The sequence below is a fragment of the Harpegnathos saltator genome, unplaced genomic scaffold (genome assembly GCF_003227715.2).
Source record: "Harpegnathos saltator strain DR-91 unplaced genomic scaffold, Hsal_v8.6 scaffold4, whole genome shotgun sequence".
Classification (NCBI taxonomy): Eukaryota; Metazoa; Arthropoda; class Insecta; order Hymenoptera; family Formicidae; genus Harpegnathos; species Harpegnathos saltator.
The window spans coordinates 409,068-429,091 of record NW_020230205.1 but is presented as its reverse complement, the minus strand read 5'-3'; the positions used below and the strand labels follow the sequence as shown (position 1 = coordinate 429,091).

At 32.2% G+C, this 20,024-nt stretch overlaps 3 protein-coding genes across 3 annotated transcripts; all 3 read right to left on the bottom strand.

The window, feature by feature from the left end:
- Positions 1–1,492: 1,492 nt before the first annotated feature.
- LOC105189260 (thyrotropin-releasing hormone-degrading ectoenzyme-like) lies at positions 1,493–3,962 on the bottom strand. Its single transcript, XM_025301036.1, has 6 exons — positions 3,956–3,962; positions 3,013–3,287; positions 2,509–2,699; positions 2,061–2,366; positions 1,890–1,968; positions 1,493–1,726 (listed from the first exon to the last, which is right to left on the bottom strand). Exons 1-6 carry the CDS (start codon positions 3,960–3,962, stop codon positions 1,568–1,570), a joined length of 1,017 nt encoding a protein of 338 aa, XP_025156821.1. The 3' UTR covers positions 1,493–1,567.
- A 1,989-nt stretch (positions 3,963–5,951) lies between these two features.
- On the bottom strand, positions 5,952–13,372 carry LOC105182106 (glutamyl aminopeptidase-like). The gene is made up of 7 exons (XM_025301056.1): positions 13,306–13,372; positions 12,600–13,155; positions 10,102–10,548; positions 9,462–9,645; positions 7,756–7,936; positions 6,642–6,723; positions 5,952–6,344 (listed from the first exon to the last, which is right to left on the bottom strand). Exons 2-7 carry the CDS (start codon positions 13,145–13,147, stop codon positions 5,969–5,971), a joined length of 1,818 nt encoding a protein of 605 aa, XP_025156841.1. The 5' UTR covers positions 13,148–13,155; positions 13,306–13,372; the 3' UTR covers positions 5,952–5,968.
- Positions 13,373–18,067: 4,695 nt separating this feature from the next.
- LOC112589082 (uncharacterized) lies at positions 18,068–19,230 on the bottom strand. The gene is made up of 3 exons (XM_025300994.1): positions 19,028–19,230; positions 18,522–18,712; positions 18,068–18,377 (listed from the first exon to the last, which is right to left on the bottom strand). The coding sequence occupies exons 1-3, from the start codon at positions 19,175–19,177 to the stop codon at positions 18,068–18,070; spliced, it is 651 nt and encodes a 216-aa protein (XP_025156779.1). The 5' UTR covers positions 19,178–19,230.
- Between the last annotated feature and the right edge of the window lie 794 nt (positions 19,231–20,024).

The following is a 20,024-nucleotide window of genomic DNA, read 5'->3' as shown; positions in this document are numbered from 1 at the left end:
ACTTTCCGCATTAGAAAAGGGCACCATCTGTATCCATTTTGAGAGAGGAACTATGATGTTACATCCACTTTCAGGTCCAAGCGGCAAAACCTGCATGTGGTGGCAGTCCGGGCTACATCCACTTTCAGGCGGTTTATGTCCGTGCTACAACTATAATAGCGTACTTTACAAGCACAGTCTTGCAAATTTTTATGCGTTTGTAACATGAATTAACATGTTAATATGCGCAAAAGAAAAGAAGAATTAAAATTGTGTATAATTAATATCATGAAGATTATATACGATATATATCGTATAAATATATGATGTCCGGTAATTAGCTGCCAACCCGAAGTGTGAAGGTAGATTGGGTTAAGACAAAGCTAAAAGTCCTATACCGTTTTGCAAGATTGGCAATAATTATCGAGTTATTAATTATAGAAATCTGACGTATGAGCGCACCCTATAATAAATACGCAGAAGATTCGATGTATTTTATCTGGATCATTAGAATCGTCGAATATAGAAGACTGGAGACCAGTTACTGCTGCAGTTAGAGATGCAAGCATTTACAGCAGTAATGCTAGAAATGGGAATTATAAAAAGGTCAAATATACGTTGATATTGGATCGAAAATTCGCGATGCATACCATGATTTCGGAAAGTGTTATCAAAAAACAGATTTCAACAGATTTTGAGATACTTTCACTTGGTTGATAATTCTCTATGTTTTCCACCTGACTACGAAAAGTACGCTCCGCGCGCAAAATTTGAGTCACTTGTTAGACATATTAACAGAGTTTTCAAACTATATCACACACCGCATAAAGAATTAACAATGGATAAATCATTAGTTGGGATACTGGGTCATTTCAATATAACCCAAATAAAAAACATCATCGTTGGAGCATCAAATTTTGGGTGCTTTATGATGCACCGTCAAAATATTGTTTAACTTTTTATTGCTACAAAGGCGTAAAAATACAAACTAATGGTGATTAATGGTGATATAAACCGACGTAATCAGCATGACATTTGAATCAATAGAAAAGAATGTTTACATACAATGGTTAGCAGTATATCTAATGATTCACGCAATTTCTTACCTTGTTTTCTCAAGATTTGTTCCATTTTTCTTTTACTTATATTTAACTACACCTTTCCAAAGAGAATAAGCAAAAGGTGAAATAAATTGTTAAATTATAAACTCCGGTAACTATAATTTTATCAAACCGCAAATCTAAAATTTAAACATATTACATGGTATATTACATAGATATTTAACTATATTATACTATATTATACTATATTATATTATATTATACAATATCTATATAACTATATATGCATAATTATACAGTAATATATATTATTATCATGTAATATATAATGTGTATGTTCAAACACATGTAAATAAAAAACCTGAGAATTTAGGAATAAGCTGATAATAAAATATGATGAAAATGCAATTATAAAACATAGATATCACAATTTTAAACATAGACAACCCAATTTACTTCCCAATTTACAACAGGCTTCAGTTCGGCCACTTTGATTATTTAAATTTTATCACATGTTGTAAACTCGCTCATTCAGAAATTATATTTTTTCCTTTTTTTATTCCACTATAAACGTAAATCATATTTTGCATTTTCTTAATTCTTTTCTTTTGAGCTCGTTCTATTACAAATATGTCATCTATTTTTACTTTTAATAACTGGGCATTATCTTGTGTAAAGTTTGTAATCTGGAATAAATCATTTTGATAAGTTCATAAGAGATTTCAAATTCATTTTTATCCATAACTTCTAACTTTGACGAAAAATTAATTATCACATGTATTGCGTGTTTGAAAATGAGATGTGGGTTAATTAAGAATATTAAATGCAAAGCAAACAGAAAATACATACTATATCAAAATGGTCATCTAAATATACATTCATTATCATATTGCCCAACAAATTTGTGTTTAAAAAACTGTCTTGCCTCCTAGAAATAAAAAAATAATCAAATAAATCATTAATAGAAGTTCTGATCTCTCGCGATCAATCGCTGCAAGTACTTATAAAAGAAACAATCACAAGTTTATTTTAAAATAATTTCTTATGTAGTATTCCAGAAGATCAGGGTTCCTTATGTGCTTTTTTATGATAAGAAGATGAAGTCCAATTTCGTCGTTATGCAACAGCACATTTTTCATCGTCGAAGACGATATTTCATTCCTATACTTTATGATAATCTGTACATCATCCGAGCAAAACAAGTACTTCAACATATCTATATCCTTGGTAATTTTGTATTTTTCAAGCAGTATCTGCGCTATATTTTCGTTGGCCAAAATCATGCCGGCACTATATACCCAATCCTTCCACCATGGTTGAAAGATGCTATATATATAAAAAATGTGTATCAAAAATATCAACTATTAGCGAAGTTTAAGTTTAAATCGTGTGACCGATCCAACATATGGTGTAACAGGTAATAAAGAAATATGTTTAAGAAGATCAATATAGTGTATAAAGGACTTACTTTTCATTATTACGATCGGAGAGATATCTAGACAATTTTCTCGCAGCAACTCTTTGACACTTCATATCCCCTAACTTGCAAGCCCATCTTGTTGCTAATAATCTCAATGTCTTCTGCATATTGTCCTCACCATCTCTTTCTTCGTATTCCAAATGTTCAAGCAAGCGGTCCAACATTAGACGTACACGATCCTAGGTTACGTGAAGCAATATTGATATCACATTAATATTGAGATGACAGTTTGAACAGTTTGATATGACAACGTTATAATTTAATTTTAATACCTCGCGTTGTTTATTAGGAACTGATATTTATATGCATGTATAACTATGAATATGTATGATATATATCTGAACATACATAAATATTTTTAGTAACAGAAATAGTCCATTTCATATTTTTCCAAATTATTTATCTTTAATGTTATAAAGTTTTCTTGTTTATAATCGGTGTAGACTAGGCATCGCCTAATTAACTTATTTGACGAATTTCGATATTACCTACCTTCATAAGTTCCGCTTCCGGATGATCCCAAACAGGCCACATGAACGATAAAATATTGAACATCGGATACCAGGCTATATAATTTACATCGTTCTTTAAATAGTTTGCAAGACCCCAAAATATGGTCGATGACACGTAACCTTGTGTCATAAAATAATACGCATCATCAATCAATTGCGCGCGATTACGGACATCTATTTTATTATAACCATCAGTGTTTAAGAAGTTTTTAATTGAAAGCCAACTGTGATAATCGTAATTCACGCGAAAGTATCCTGTTGTAAATTAAATAATCATTATATTATTTCAGTTATTAATTTACATTTGTATTTACCGAATAATGTTACAGAGATAAGATAAAAAATGTGTTGGGTATGAGAATAAGTTTCCGCTCGTTTTAAATACAAATTAATCGTTTATTTAAACAAAAAAATACAAAATGATTTTATTCAAAGTACGTCCCATTGGAAGCGACAACTTTCTCCCATCTTTCAGGTAGTAAACTGATTCCTCGAAGAAAAAATCAGATTCTTTTGATTCGGTCCATTCATTAAGCCATTTTTCGATACCTTTATGAGAAGTGAACTGCTCTGCAGAAAGGGCCGATTGCATGAACCGGATTAATGGAAATCCGAAGGAGCAATATTTGTTGAATACGGCGGGTGGGGCAAGATTTCCCTCAATTCAATCCTTCCAAATATTTTTGGACCGGTTTTGCAATGTGGGGCCTAACGTTGTAATAGAATCAGTTTGTTGTGCCTATTATCCCATTTCGGTCGTTTCTCTTTTAAAGCTCGGTTCAAACGTATTAACTGCATTCGGTAACCCAGTGGTTTCGGTTTTAGAAGCTCATAATAAATAACGCCCTTCTGATCTTACCAGATGCATAACATAACTTTCGAACCGTGGATATTCCATTTTGAAGTTGATGGACCTGGTTCACCTGGCATTAGCCATGATTTCTCAGTCGTTTGGAGTTGTCGTAGTAAATCAATTTTTCATCGCCAGTGACAATTCGGTGCAGAAAACCCTTCCTTTTTTGTCTTTGAACCAGCAATCTCGCACGTCACCAAACGTCTTTCAATGTCTCTCTCCTTCAATTGATGTGGCACTCAATTTCCTGATTTTTGGACCATTTTCAATGCATGTAAACGTTTTCCGACTGTTGATCTATCAACATATAACTCGCATGAAAAATCTTCGAGCGTCCAACTCGAATCTTCTTCGAGTAAATCTTGCAGTTGTGCATCTTTGAATTTTTTAGGTGTCCCTTCGCGTTCTCAGTCGCTCACGTCATAATCACTTCGAAAATGCCGAAACCACTCTTTACACGTGGTACCCGACGGAGCATTATCGCCGTAAATATCAACAAGCATTCGATGCGTTTCAACAGCACTTTTATTCAGAATATAGTAATGGAGTAACACTTCTCGCAAATGCCGCTTCGTTGGGATAAATGTTTCAACGCGAAAAAAAATGATGTTTATGCTTCAAACGAATGTCTACTACTGCGATTCAAAGCTCACAAATACACCTTCAAAACACAAATATAGCCGTTTCATCAAACATGAAATTAGTATCACTAGCAATACCTTTCTGAAAAGGCCGGAAACTTACTCCCATACCCAATATTATGTTAAAGTTGTTTTTCGCTCTAAAGTGACAACGTCACGATCTTATCAGGTATGTAAATATGAAACCGGAATTTTTGTATAGAAAATACACGTTTATTGTATGAAGATGATAAAAAATATTTTATTCGAAGTATTGCCCATCGCTAGCTATACATTTTTCCCACCTGTCTGACAGTTTGTGGATGCCACGCCAAAAAAACTGTTGCTCTTTTGAGGCAAACCAGTCATCGAGCCATTTTCGTACATTTTCGTAAGAAGTGAAGCGCTGCTCAGCAAGTGCGTGTCCCATCGATGCAAATAAGTAGTAATCGGACGGAGCCAAGTCTGGTGAGTAAGACGCATGCGAAAGTATTTCCCAACTAAACGCCTCAATCGTTTCCTTGACTAGTTTTGCTGTGTGTGATGGTGCATTATCATGAAGCAAAATCACTTTGTGTTGCCTTTTTTGATATTCTGGTCGTTTTTCACGTAAAGCTTGATTCAAATCGATCATTTGTTGTCGGTAGCGTTCAGTATGAACGGTTTCGCCAGGTTTTAGCAGCTCATAATAGATCACATCCTTCTGATCGCGCCAAACACAGAGTATTGTCTTCCGTCCATAGCGATTTGGCCTTGCAGTCGATGTCGATGGTTCGCTTGGAGTTACCCATGATCTTTTACGCTTAGGATTCTCAAAATATATCCATTTTCATCGCCAGTCACAATTCGATGGAGAAATGACTTTCTTTTGTATCTGGCTTGCAGCATTTCGCAAGTGGTTTTTCGGTTTTCCTGCTGTCTCTCATTCAGTTTATGTGGAACCCATTTTCCCATTTTCTGGATCTCTCCCATGGCTTTCAAACGTATGGAGACGGCTTCTCGTGTCACATTTAATTGATCCGCGAGTTGTTATTACGTTTGAGCGTCATCCTCATCCAACAATGTTTGCAACTCGCTGTCTTCAAACTTTTTCGGTGGTCTTCTACGTTCTCACGTCAAAATCGCCATGTTTGAATTTTTTAAACCACTCAAAGTACTGTGATTTACCAAGAGCATGCTCACCGTAAGCTTCGACAAGCATTCGATGCGATTCTGCAGCAGTTTTCTTCAAATGGTAACAGAAAATCAATGCTGTCCGTAAATCGTAGCTTCCAGGCACAAAATTCGACATGGCCAATACTATTACAAACTATGCCGTCGTATGAAACTTGTATTGTTGTGAGTTGAAAATCTTTGTTAGATGTCAACAAATGGAAATGACGCCAATGACGCGGTTTGACGGTAACTACATTGACAGCTAGGGCCATCTATGGGCAAATTCCGGTTTCATATTTACAGACCTGTTACATGGTATATATACACTCACCATTATGATTAACATTAAATATAACAAAATTAATATTCTCTTCTATCGGTAGGTTAATAGTTACAATGTCAGAACTTGTTATCCAAATATCATTGATGATAGCACCCATGGAGTGATATAAAATATAAGTTATTGGTACCATCCATGTAGATTTTGTCATGCTGACACTATGAGTGATATTTAACATCATTGTGTTATATCCACGATCCTGAAAGACTTGCACAACAGGATAGTGTCTTTGAGTTAACCACGTATCCATCATTTCTTTAATTTTAAACTTTTCATTTTGTTTGTTATCAAGTACACGTTGAATGGTGATCCAGAAATTATAAGGAGTGGCTGAATAAAACATACTATAAAGAGAAAAATTCAACATTTGCGTGTGTGTACGAAATTTGTGAATTTTACAATATAGATACTGAACACATTTTTATTTAACCACGTGTTCAGTTAAGCCTTTAACGTAAATGCATAAATATTGTATACGGAAAATCTGTGTAATAAATAATATACCCCTTTTTAACCCAATTAATTAGTAAATATGTAAAGATATAAATTTAGAATAATATCAATTCTGTCGTACACATAGTTACCCTTAGAAACAACGCTTGAAAGCAAAGTATATAATGATGCTACAATATGCTACTTACAATTTATCCAAATATGTTTCGACCGCTAGTTGAAATTTATCCCGTGTGATCATATGCTCTATCATGCGTAAAAGAGCAAAACCTACAAATTAAACAATGCGATGAAACATAATAAGTTTATGTAGTTTAAATAGAGTAAGGACCAAGTCTCATCATTTATATGGTATTTCCTTTCGAGGATATATAGAATGTCCCATTTTCAAGGACTCACTCAAATATCTCAAAAACACTGCGTTAAATCGAAAAATACTTAAGACAAAAGTTGTTTGGTTTGAAGGAGGACATGAGAAAGCGATAGCATTTGGTTTATAGATGGCTCCACTTTCGAAATATTTACTGATCATCAATTTTCTTAAATAGAAATCCCAATTTTCTATTATATCATCTTTTTCTACCAATTAATTTGAACAACTTTTGTCTGAAACATTTTTTTATTTGCTTAATATATTTTGAGATATTTAAGGAAAACTTGGTAACATTTCCAACATTTACCTTACGATATCTCGCTAACTATTCGTCGAAAGAGAAAATATTAGTAAATAAATAGACTAGTATTAGACTTTTTTACTTTATTTATTATCAAGAATATACTACTATAATAGTGCCATAACTTTTATTAATTTAATAATTTTGAAATTTCCAAAGGTCGACAAGTTAACAAAAGTTAGGGCACGATTATAGTAATATATTCTTGATAATAATTAAAGTAAAAAGGTTTAATACCATTTTTCCTTTCGACGAATAGTTAGTGAGATATCGTAAGGTAAATGTTGGAAAAGTTATCAAGTTTTCCTCAAATATCTCAAGAAATAATAGGCAAATAAGAAAATGTCTTAGACACAAGTTGTTCAAATTAATTGGTACAAAAAGATAATATAATAAAAGGTTGAGATTTCCATTTAAGAAAATTGATGATCAGTGAATATCTCGAAAGTGGAGCCATCTATAAACCAAATGCTATCGCTGTCTTATGTCCCCCTTCAAGCCAAACAACTTTTGTCTTAAGCATTTTTCGATTTAACATAATATTTCTGAGATATTTAAGTGGGTCCTTTAAAATGGGACATCCAGTATATGTATATATTTTTTTTTAAATCTCCAGTTAAACACTTACCTTTATTATAATACCAACGAGAACCGAGTATATCAATTTCATCCGCGATCTGTATGTTGTATTCGGAAAGAGGTGTCATCCCAAAGTTAGTTTCATAGTGAAGAGTTGTCTGAAGAATTTGGATTGCATAGAGTTGTATTAATGGTAAATGCTCTGCTTTTGCAACTGTTGCGCCGAAAATCTAGAATAAATTATCATGATATAACGAATCTAAAATGCGAAAAAGTACACGATTTAAGATTAAACAAATTAGTAGACCATATTCCAGTAAACATAAATACATAATGGCTATTATTGCAATACAACAAAATATAGCACGTAATACGAGGTTTGATGAAAAAGTAACGAGAATTTTTAATTTTCTCGGAAAGTATTTATTTAATCTTCAATGTTTATCGCATCTTCTTTAAAGTAGTCCCCTTGTGATATTATACACTTATGCCAACGTAGTTTCCAGTTTGAGAAATATTGGTGGAACGCCTCTTTAGGTATCGTTTTGAGCTGGATCTGCGATTTCGCCTTTATCTTATCTATCATTGTTGAAAAACATTGTCCTTTGAGTGTTCTTTTGAGTTTGGCGTTTGAACAAGTCTGAGTCATCAGCGACGTCAGTAAGCATTTGTTTAACGATGGTTATGCGATGCTGTTTTTCTTGAAAATTCAGCAGTTTCGGAACAAATTTTGCTACCACTCATTTTATGTCCAAAACATTAGTAAAAATCGCTTTGCATGAGCCGTATGAAATTTCTATTTCTTCAGCAACCTTTCTAATGATTAGCAAGCACAATCTCTTCAACTTTTCCCACGTTTTCATCACTGGTGGACGTGCTATGACGCCCAGACCTCGCCAGTCATCTTCGATGTCTTCTTGGTGTTCTTGAAAGCGTTTGTACAATTCATAAACTCGTGGTTGTGACATGGTATCATCGCCAAAGGCCTTTTTGAACATTTTGAACGCTTCGCTGCACTTAATTCCGTTTTTAACACAAAATTTCATATAAACTCTCTGATCCGACATTTCGCTACACAAAAAGTCGCCAAACATACTAAACGTCTTGCTCATTCGCTCGCCAAACACAAACTATGCGTCGCAGCTGCTTGAAAATTGACACGTTCGTCTCTGATAATGCTACCAACACATAAAAAAAGAATCAACTGAATAGACAAGATACAGCGCGCGCAATTTCAAAATTCTCGTTATTTTTTAATCAAACCTCGTATAACAAGTAAATTGTAGACTACTTACAAAGATATAAGCTATATGTTAGCAAATATTTAAGTTACAATATATGTTAGATGTAATTTTCGACTCATATATAATTGCAGTTATGTAACATAAATGTAATATGTTATTAAAATGTTACAGGATTCTTACTATACATAACGAGACCGTAGCTTATATAACAGTCATGAGGTTTCATGGAAATGTTCATGTTATATATTATATAACCGAAGAAAAATTATATATTTTCCAGTAATTGTTTTTATACGAAGTGCCTGACGATAACACTTATATCCATTAAGCACACAAAATCAAATATTTGTCTTGTTATTAGTTACTTTTACATTACAAAGCAGTATTCCATATCTAATGAGGTTTGTATACGATTGAAAAAGAATTAGAAGAATTTAAAATTGTTTAAGACACCAATTATTTGCTTTAAAATTCTTTCGCTTTCTAGCAATTTTGACAGATATATATTAACCTTGCCCATCATATAATGACAGTAAAGCTTCGATAGTGATTCGCCTATCCACTGGTCGGCCCATCGAGACTGAGTAACCACTGCTGTAAACAGCTGACGTACCATTTGGTACGAAATTACTTGGCTGATATAAACTTTCTGGCCAGGGAAATCGAAATCTCGATTATATAGAACATCCTTTTCACTGTAAATTGTCAATTAATATAATCAAGTGATATGGACATGAGAATGCGCATATAATTTAACTCTTTTATAAACTACATAAGCGTATAAAGTTAGTTTAAAAATTCTAACACAATGAACTCCAGTAAGCACAGAATGATAATAACGTGACATCAATTTTATCGTTTTCTACCTCATAATATATCATAACACTTATGTATTATATATGTTGAATCGTAGTTACATTATTGAGCGAGATAATAAAGTATCGATATAATGTTAATGGTTATTCGTGCGATATTTAATAGATGCACAGCCTGAGAAGAAAGTGCATTGTTACGAACGCTTATTGACCATTTCAACGTGAAATCAACGTCGTATCAACATTACGTTTCTGACTAGGTAATAGGTATGTTACATGTTATATTGTGTTTACTAGATTGTACGTTACGGCATTTTAATTATGTGTATTGTGTACCTGTATATCATAAGGCCGATAGATCCCATTGTTTTTATTACATTATTTGGGAAGAATATGTGATTTCTTTTCGGCAATACAACAGTTAAATGCGTAATGGTTGTCAAGAGAAAATCGTCCATTGCAATTGTATTCATTGCATATTCTAGCATTTGCCGTTGCGATATGTACCAAATTAAGTCATTCCCAGACATGTCTCTCGTTTTAAATTTCTTGTTGTGTTTAAGCACAACAATGAATACATTGAGAGGGGATATCAACGGGGTATCATTAAAATATGTCGTGTGTGCATCTGTATTATAGTAGTTTGTGAATAATATGGGCATATTCGAGAAGGGTGTACAATACGTGGAATGAGTAATAGATATATTGAAAATTGCCTTTAATCCGGGCTCGTCCCAACATGGAAACACTCTCCGAGCCATATTAAGTTCCGTGATGGCTAACCTATTGTTAGAACATATTATTGTAAACATAAAATTTTTAACCATTCTATAACGTAAATCGCACGAAAAAGAATTTTATACATGCATGGACAAGTTATACATGGGAAACATTGAATTATAGCATGCGTCGTGATGGTAGTGAGTAGCGCGCTCGGTTGCTAGAGCTTTTAGTGAAGCCCACTTTGTCTAACGATAGCTCGAAGTGTGACTTTTTCTTCTCTTACATGGAAAGGGTCGGAACTGTCCCTCACCGACTTTGATAGACTTTGAACATGTTGTAGAGCAACAAAAACTATTAGACGCATATTTTTTTCATCGGCGCATCAACGTTACGTTTTTGAGATATTTCACATTATAAACTTAAATGGTCCACTCTGTATATGCACGTTCATCTATCTATCTTTATTTCGTGTAATAAGTTGCATATTATATGTATCATTAAATTAATTCTCTTGCATACTGTATGTATGAGAAAATATGCATAAAAGGCAGTTATTGAATACAGCGCAACTGAAAAGAAATAACACAACACCTATCTACAGCGCGGCGCCTATAGCACGAGATGATATCATCTCGTTTTTCTAAAAATTAATCATGACCATATTGTATTATTATATATGGATGGATTCGACATCAAATGCTCTTTAATTCTTGTCCTCGTGAAATTTTTTAATTTTGCAAAATTAGAGGGATAGGGGAGGGACATTAAAAATTTTGACACTTTTGAAAAATCTAATTATATCGTTGCAAACAGCATAAAGTACTGTAAAACTTTTGTAGGAAACATTTTTTCATATACTTCGTACTTTAGAAGATATTCGCAAAAAATGAAAATGTTAGTTTTCTTTTGGAACTTGTTTCACCCTCTAAACCTTGAGATGCGCCGATAAAAAAAAATTACGTGTCTAATAGTTTTTGTTGTTCTACAACATATCTAAAGCCCATAAAAATCGGTGAGTTCCGACCCTTTCCTTGTTAATCGCGTGACGGCAACTATTGCTGGGCGAAGTGGTTCGCTGTAAGCTCGAGTGACCTAGTGCATTATTTATTACCTCCAGAACGCACACTAATTCATTCAGTTTTTTTCATGCATAATCATTATTCTGTTTTACGATTTTTGCAAAAGTATTTGACTCTATTCTTTATCACAATTGGGTCGATACTTATACTGGCTATGGTTATTTGAGTTACCAAACATACTGTATATGAATTATACAAGATATCGCATAACTCGCTAGGAATTTGTGGAGACATAAAGCGAATTAAGACAAACATGTAGTCCTATACCGTTTCGTGATATTCGCAATAATTATTTAGTTATTAATTATAGAAATCTGACGAGTATGCGCGCGCCAAGATAGATGATTGGAGAAGAATACAGCTATTCGCATTATTGCGCGGTGCAGTCGATCTAACTGTTATTGATATGTAATAATGAGAAGGACAACATGTCGCTGTTCGTGTCGTATCTTACCGCTCCTACATTTTGCCAAACACCGGCTGGATCGACTGGACCCCATTAAGTTTGACGGACTCCTCCAATATCGTCTCGATGCACGTTCATTTATCAGATCTTTATAATTAATAACTCAATCAATAATTATCGCGAATATTGCAGAATTATACATTTATGTTTGTATTAATCAGCTCTATGTTGCCATGTCAAATTCCTCTGTATCGACTTATGGGATACTCTGTATGTAATTTAATATAAATATTGTCTGCGTATGGTCACACAAAATTGTATGAAAATTAATTTATATATGTGTCACTAAAGAAAAGACTTATATACAAATGCAAATTATGCAAATTCTTGTTTTCGCAGCTATTATTATTTTTAATTGATTTACATACCGACACAGGGATTATCGATAAACATTTTGTCGATAAATATTTAATAATAAACACAAAAGCATTATATTAATCGGTGTAACCTTTGATTTTTTCTTAAGATAATTATATAAATCGACATAACCAGTATGACATTTGAACTAATAGAAAAAACGTACATACAACGATTAGCGATATATTTTGATTCGCGCAACTTCTTACCACATATTTTCATCATCATCTATTTCATCTCCCTTGTAATAGTATACAATTACACCTTTCGGAGGATACTGGCGAATGTCGGTGTGGATTGTTAAGTTATAAATTCCGGGAACTATAATTTTATTAAACTGCAAATTCAAAATCTGCGGTTGTTTGCAATAACGGTAACCAGTTAATTTGTACTTTTCAGTTTCTGAATATACAGAAGTTAGATGTACCGGATCTTTGATAAGCAATCCAGAAACGTGCAAACTTATATCTCTAGTTGGATTTTCAACAACGATTATAATTCTAGTTGTAGCGTGGAATGTAAAAAGATACGAATATATTTTGAAATGTATGATATATCGAGTTGGCCGTGAGTTATGAACCAGTAAATCATTATAAGGTGAAACATCCGAGCAGTCTGTCATATTCATATTTACAGATTCATCATTGTCGGCGATAAACAATATGACTGGCAAAGAAGTACTGTCTAAGACGGCGTATACCGAGATGTAACTTAATAATAGTATTAGAGATTCCATGTAAACGTTTCGCAAAGACATATTTGTATCTATATAAGGAATTTATTTGTTAGCAGAACGAAATATTAGTTAATGGTAAGTTTTAATATGGTATCATTGTTGCATAATATTGTTACTTAATGTTGATATTAATGTAAGAAAAATAATATAACGGATATAAGACATTCAATATTTCTTACCTAAGTGAATATCTATTCTGTATTTGTTTATTTCCACTCCTAGTGTTCGTTGTCTACCGTACGCAGAACAAATACAGCTTCTTATATAGAGATCCATTTGCTAAACAAAAAAGAATAAACACATACCAAGCAATAATATGTCACGTTTTGAAAAACATTTTATCGTCAGATTGGTTACATACGAAGGATTTTGCAGGGTAATAATATATAAATTATTGTTGGTGTACTGAACAATTAATATTAAAAAATATAGTAGATAATATGTTTCATATATTGCTTCGAAAATTTCACTGATTGTAACAAAGTTATAAACTATGATAAAACATATCGCGAAAATTGACAAAAAGAATTGCTTTAAAAACTTATAAAATAGAACAACCTTTTTTATTATAAATATGTCAGTTATAAATACGTCAATTATAAATACGGTTATTGATAAATAAATAAAGCTTGATGTGACAGAATTTGATATATTAATAATAAAATTGATATTTTATATATACATATGTATATTTATATATATATTTATATATATATATATTTATATATATTTATATATATATATTTATATATATTTATATATACATATATATACAGCATGTCTTATAACTAATGTTGCAGAGCTCATGGAGACATACAACGGGTTAAGACAAATATAAAAGTCCCATATCGTTTTGTGAGATTCGCAATAATTATCGAGTTATTAGTGACAGAAATCTGAGGAATAAGCGTGCGCCGAGACATTATGGCAGGAGCATCAAGCCAGAGTACGATGAAAAAAGTTCATCGCATTCAATCATTACGCGATATCATTTCTTTCGGATCCGATGCAGCGAAACGATTCGATTGCGATAGAAAACAATAAGAATCTCTGTAGATATCTCATCGCTCTCTATTGCTTTCTCTTTTTCGATGTTTTCCTTGATCAAAGAACTCTTGAACCTTGAACTTTACAGTTCAATATGAGCTATCTGTAATACCTCATAAAATAATCTCATAATTGTAATCGCGAGTATTTAGCGGCCATATCAGCGCAAGATTAGACGCGGTGCGACGCGACGTAGGAGTGGCGAAGTAAGAATATAAGCATCGGCGCGTTGTCCTTCCTCTCGCCGCACGCCGGCGACAGTTCTTAGGTCGACTGCGCAGATGTCCTAGCTTGATGTTCCTCTCGTAACGTCTCGACGCGCGCTCATTCCCCAGATTTCATTAAATCTGTCATTAAATCTCGATAATTATTGTGAATCTCATAAAATGGTATGGGACTATTTGTTTTAACCCGCTTTATATTTCCACAAGTTCTGCAACATTAGTTATAAGACACCCTGTATAATATAATGATTATATATATATAGAGTGTCTCATTTTAATATCCCACCCGTAATAACTCTTCATTATTGAAGTTTCAAGGAAAATGATCTGAATAAAAGTTGTAGGGATTGTATTTAAGTGAGCTACCTTATGATGACCTTGACTTTGACTTTGACCTCTATTTTCAAGATCATTTGAAGATCAACTTACGTTTTTTAAATGGAAACCCTTATTTTTTATTACACTGCTTTTTTCTACCAATTAATTTGAACAACTTGTGTCTAAAACATTTTTTTATTTGCCTATTATTTCTTGAGATATTTGAGGAAAACTTGATAACTTTTTCAATATTTAACTTACGATATCTCCCTAACTATCTCTCGGAAGAAAAAGTGATACGAAACTTTTTTGCTCTACTTGGTTTCAAGAATACATTGTTATTATAGCGCCCTAACTTTTGTTAACTTACTGACTTTTGGAAATTTTAAAATCATTAAATTAACAAAAATCAGGGCACTATTGTAACAATATTCAACAAATTCTTGAGACTAAATAAAGCAAGAAAGTCTAGTACCACTTTTTCTTCCGACAAATAGTTGGCGAGATATCATAAGGTAAATATTGAAAAAGTTATCAAGTTTTCCTCAAATATCTCAAAAAATACAAATGGAAATTATGTAAATGCTTGTTTTCGCAGGTATGATTATGCTTAATTGACTTATATATCGACGTAGGAATTATCGAGAAATATTTTGTCGATAAATATTTAACAAAAAAATATTGAATTAATCAGTTTTACTTTTGATTTTTCCTCATGATAACTGTATAAACCAACGTAATCAGCATGACATTTGAATCAATAGAAAAGAATGTTTACATACAATGGTTAGCAGTATATCTAATGATTCACGCAATTTCTTACCTTATTTTCTCAAGATTTGTTTCATTTTTCTTTTACTTATATTTAACTACATCTTTCCAAAGAAAATAAGCAAAAGGTGAAATAAATTGTTAAATTATAAACTCCGGTAACTATAATTTTATCAAACCGCAAATCTAAAATCTATTGTTAGCAATAACGGTAGCTAATTAATGCGTAGTTTTTAAATGAGGAAGTATTTATAATCTTTAGACTTATCAGACTTGGGGTAATATGCAGTCTATAAGCATACAAACTTACGTCTCTAGTTGGATTTTCAATATTAATACTAGTTATACCGTAAACTATACTAAAATTCGAATATATTTTTAAATTTATGTTTTATCTAGTTGGCAGTGAGTTATGAACTAGTAAATCATTATAAGGTGGAACATCCGAGCAATTTCGCATATCCATGTTTAAAGATTGATCATTATCGGTATCAAAGGTTTCGGCTAGCCAGAATAATGACGCACAACGAAATATCGCTTAATAATAGTAATAGAGATTCTATGTAAATGTTTCGTAGTCATATATATACCTATATGAGGAATTTATTTGTTAGAGGAACGAAATATTAGTTAATGATAAGTTTTAGTATGAGATCATTGTCACATAATATTGTTACTTAATGTTGATATTAATGTAAACAGAATAATACAACGGATATGAGAAATTATACGTACAATACTAGAAAAGACATACAATACATATATTATTTATTATTTATCATTACACAATATATATACCTTCGTAAAATAAATAAATAAATAAATAAATAAATAAATGTAAAAACAGCCTTATAACGATTTGCATATATTTTTCCTAATGAAAATTGCAGTGTTCCGTGTCGTCACAATTGAGAGACATCGCTGATACGTTTGCGCAGTAATCAGTTTAGACATAAGACGAAGTGAAAACATATGTGCCATCCGACGTTTAAACTACAATGAAGGATTCAAAGAAATATTAGTATCTTTATTACAATCTTATCCTATTATATCATATCATATTATATTATCATATTACACTATCACCTCCTATTCTATCACAACTATTTATCATGAGGACATATCATCAACGTCATTCAATTATGACAATCCAGATTGTTGCGACTTGCTTGAAAAAAATGTGTGCAGGACATTTTGCAGATAATTGAACCATATACATATATCGGGTGTTTCAGATACATATACCGGGGTCACCGGTTTTTTCATTAACGCGACAGACACGCGAGGGAAAAATATTTCAGATAAAAGTTGTAAAGCTTCAAAAGATCTATTTACTGATGCTATGAATTTGACCTTGGGATAACTTTGAAACGTCCAGTCAAGATCAACATAAAAAACTTAAACGAATACCCCAATTTTTTATTACATTACCCTTTTCTAGCAAGTAATATAAACAACTTTTGTTTGAAACATTCTTTTATTTACCTAATATTTTTTGAGATATTTAAGGAAAACTTGATAACTTTTTCAATATTTATTTTACGATATCTCACTAACTATTTGTTAGCAGAAAAAGTGGTACTAGACTTTTTTGCTCTGTTTAGTCTCAAGAATATATTGTTCCAATAGCACCCTGAATTTGGTTAATTTGATCATTTTAAAATTTCCAAAAATCAGCAAGTGTGTATATGTATCGCGTACGTGCGTGTGTCTTTATATATTTATGTATAAATGAAATGTAATAATTAAATTTAAACATATTACATGGTATATTACATAGATATTTAACTATATTATACTATATTATACTATATTATATTATATTATACAATATCTATATAACTATATATGCATAATTATACAGTAATATATATTATTATCATGTAATATATAATGTGTATGTTCAAACACATGTAAATAAAAAACCTGAGAATTTAGGAATAAGCTGATAATAAAATATGATGAAAATGCAATTATAAAACATAGATATCACAATTTTAAACATAGACAACTCAATTCACTTCCCAATTTACAACAGGCTTCAGTTTGGCCACTTTGATTATTTGAATTTTATCACATGTTGTAAACTCGCTCATTCAGAAATTATATATGTTCCTTTTTTTATTCCACTATAAACGTAAATCATATATTGCATTTTCTTAATTCTTTTCTTTTGAGCTCGTTCTATTACAAATATGTCATCTATGTTTACTTTTAATAACTGGGCATTATCTTGTGTAAAGTTTGTAATCTGGAATAAATCATTTTAATAAGTTCATAAGAGATCTCAAATTCATTTTTATCCATAACTTCTAACTTTGACGAAAAATAAGTTATCACATGCATTGCGTGTTTGAAAATGAGATGTAAGTTAATTAAGAATATTAAATGCAAAGCAAACAGAAAATACATACTATATCGAAATGTTCATCTAAATATACATTCATTATCATATTGCCTAACAATTTTGTGTTTAAAGAACGTTCTTGCCACCTAGAAATAAAAAAATAATCAAATTAATCATTAATAGAAGTTATGATTTCTCGCGATCAATCGCTGCAAGTACTTATAAAAGAAACAATCACAAGTTTATTTTAAAATAATTTCTTATGTAGTATTCCAGAAGATCAGGGTTCCTTATGTGCTTTTTTATGATAAGAAGATGAAGTCCAATTTCGTCTTTATGCAACAGCACAACTTTCATAGTCAAAGACGATATTTCATTCGTATACTTTATGATAATCTGTACATCATCCGAGCAAAACAAGTATTTCAACATATCTATATCCTTGGTAATTTCGTATTTTTCAAGCAGTATCTGCGATATAGTTTCGTTGGCCAAAATCATGCCAGCACTGTATACCCAATCCTTCCACCATGGTTGAAAAATGCTATATATATATAAAAAATGTGTATGAAAAATATCAACTATTAGCGAAGTTTAAGTTTAAATCGTGTGACCGATCCAACATATGGTGTAACAGGTAATAAAGAAATATGTTTAAGAAGATTAATATAGTGTATAAAGGACTTACTTTTCATTATTACGGTCGGAGAGATGTCTAGACAATTTTCCCGCAGCAACTCTTTGACACTTTATATGCCCTAACTTGCAAGCCCATCTTGTTGCTAATAATCTCAATGTCTTCTGCATATTGTCCTCACCATCTCTTTCTTCATATCCCAAATGTTCAAGCAAGCCGCCCAACATTTGACGTACATGTCCCTAGATTACGTGAAGGAATATTGATATTACATTAATATTGAGATGACAGTTTAAACAGTTTGATATGACAACGTTATAATTTAATTTTAATACCTCGCGTTGTTTAATAGGAACTGATATTTATATGCATGTATAACTACGGATATATGTATGATATATATCTGAACATACATAAATATTTTTAGTAACAGAAATAGTCCATTTCATTTTTTTCCAAATTATTTATCTTCAATGTTATAAAGTTTTCTTGTGTATAATCGGTGTAGACTAGGCATCGCCTAATTAACTTATTTGACGAATTCCGATATTACCTACCTTCATAAGTTCCGCTTCCGGATGATCCCAAACAGGCCACATGAACGATAAAATATTGAACATCGGATACCAGGCTATATAATTTACATCGTCCTTTAGATAGTTTGCAAGATCCCAAAATATGGACGATGATACGTATCCTTGTGTCATAAAATAATACGCATCATCAATCAATTGCGCGCGATTAAGGACATCTATTTTATTATAATCATCAGTGTTTAAGAAAGTTTTAATTAAAAGCCAATTTTGATGATCGTAATTCACGCGAAAGTATCCTGTTGTAAATTAAATGATTATTATATTATTTCAGTTATTAATTTACATTTATATTTACCGAATAATGTTATAAGATAAGATAAAAAAATGTATTGAGTATGGGAATAAGTTTCCGCTCGTTTTAAATACAAATTAATCGTTTATTTAAACAAAAAAAAACAAAATGATTTTATTCAAAGTACGTCCCATTGGAAGCGACAACTTTCTCCCATCTTTCAGGTAGTAAACGGATTCCTCGAAGAAAAAATCAAATTCTTTTGATTCGATCCATTCATTAAGCCATTTTTCGATACCTTTATGAGAAGTGAACTGCTCTCCAGAAAGGGCCGATTGCATGATCCGAAATAAATGGAAATCCGAAGGAACAATATCTGTTGAATACGGCGGGTGGGGCAAGATTTCCCAATTCAACCCTCCCAAATATTTTTGGACCGGTTTTGCAATGTGGGGCCTAACGTTGTAATAGAATCAGCTTGTTGTGCCTATTATCTCATTCCGGTCGCTTCTCTTTTAAAGCTCGGTTCAAACGTATTAACTGCAGTCGGTAAGGATCCTCAGTGATGGTTTCGGTTTTAGAAGCTCATAATAAATAACGCCCTTCTGATCTTACCAGATGCATAACATAACTTTCGAACCGTGGATATTCCATTTTGAAGTTGATGGATCTGGTTCACCTGGCATTAGCCATGATTTCTCAGTCGTTTGGGGTTGTCGTAGTAAA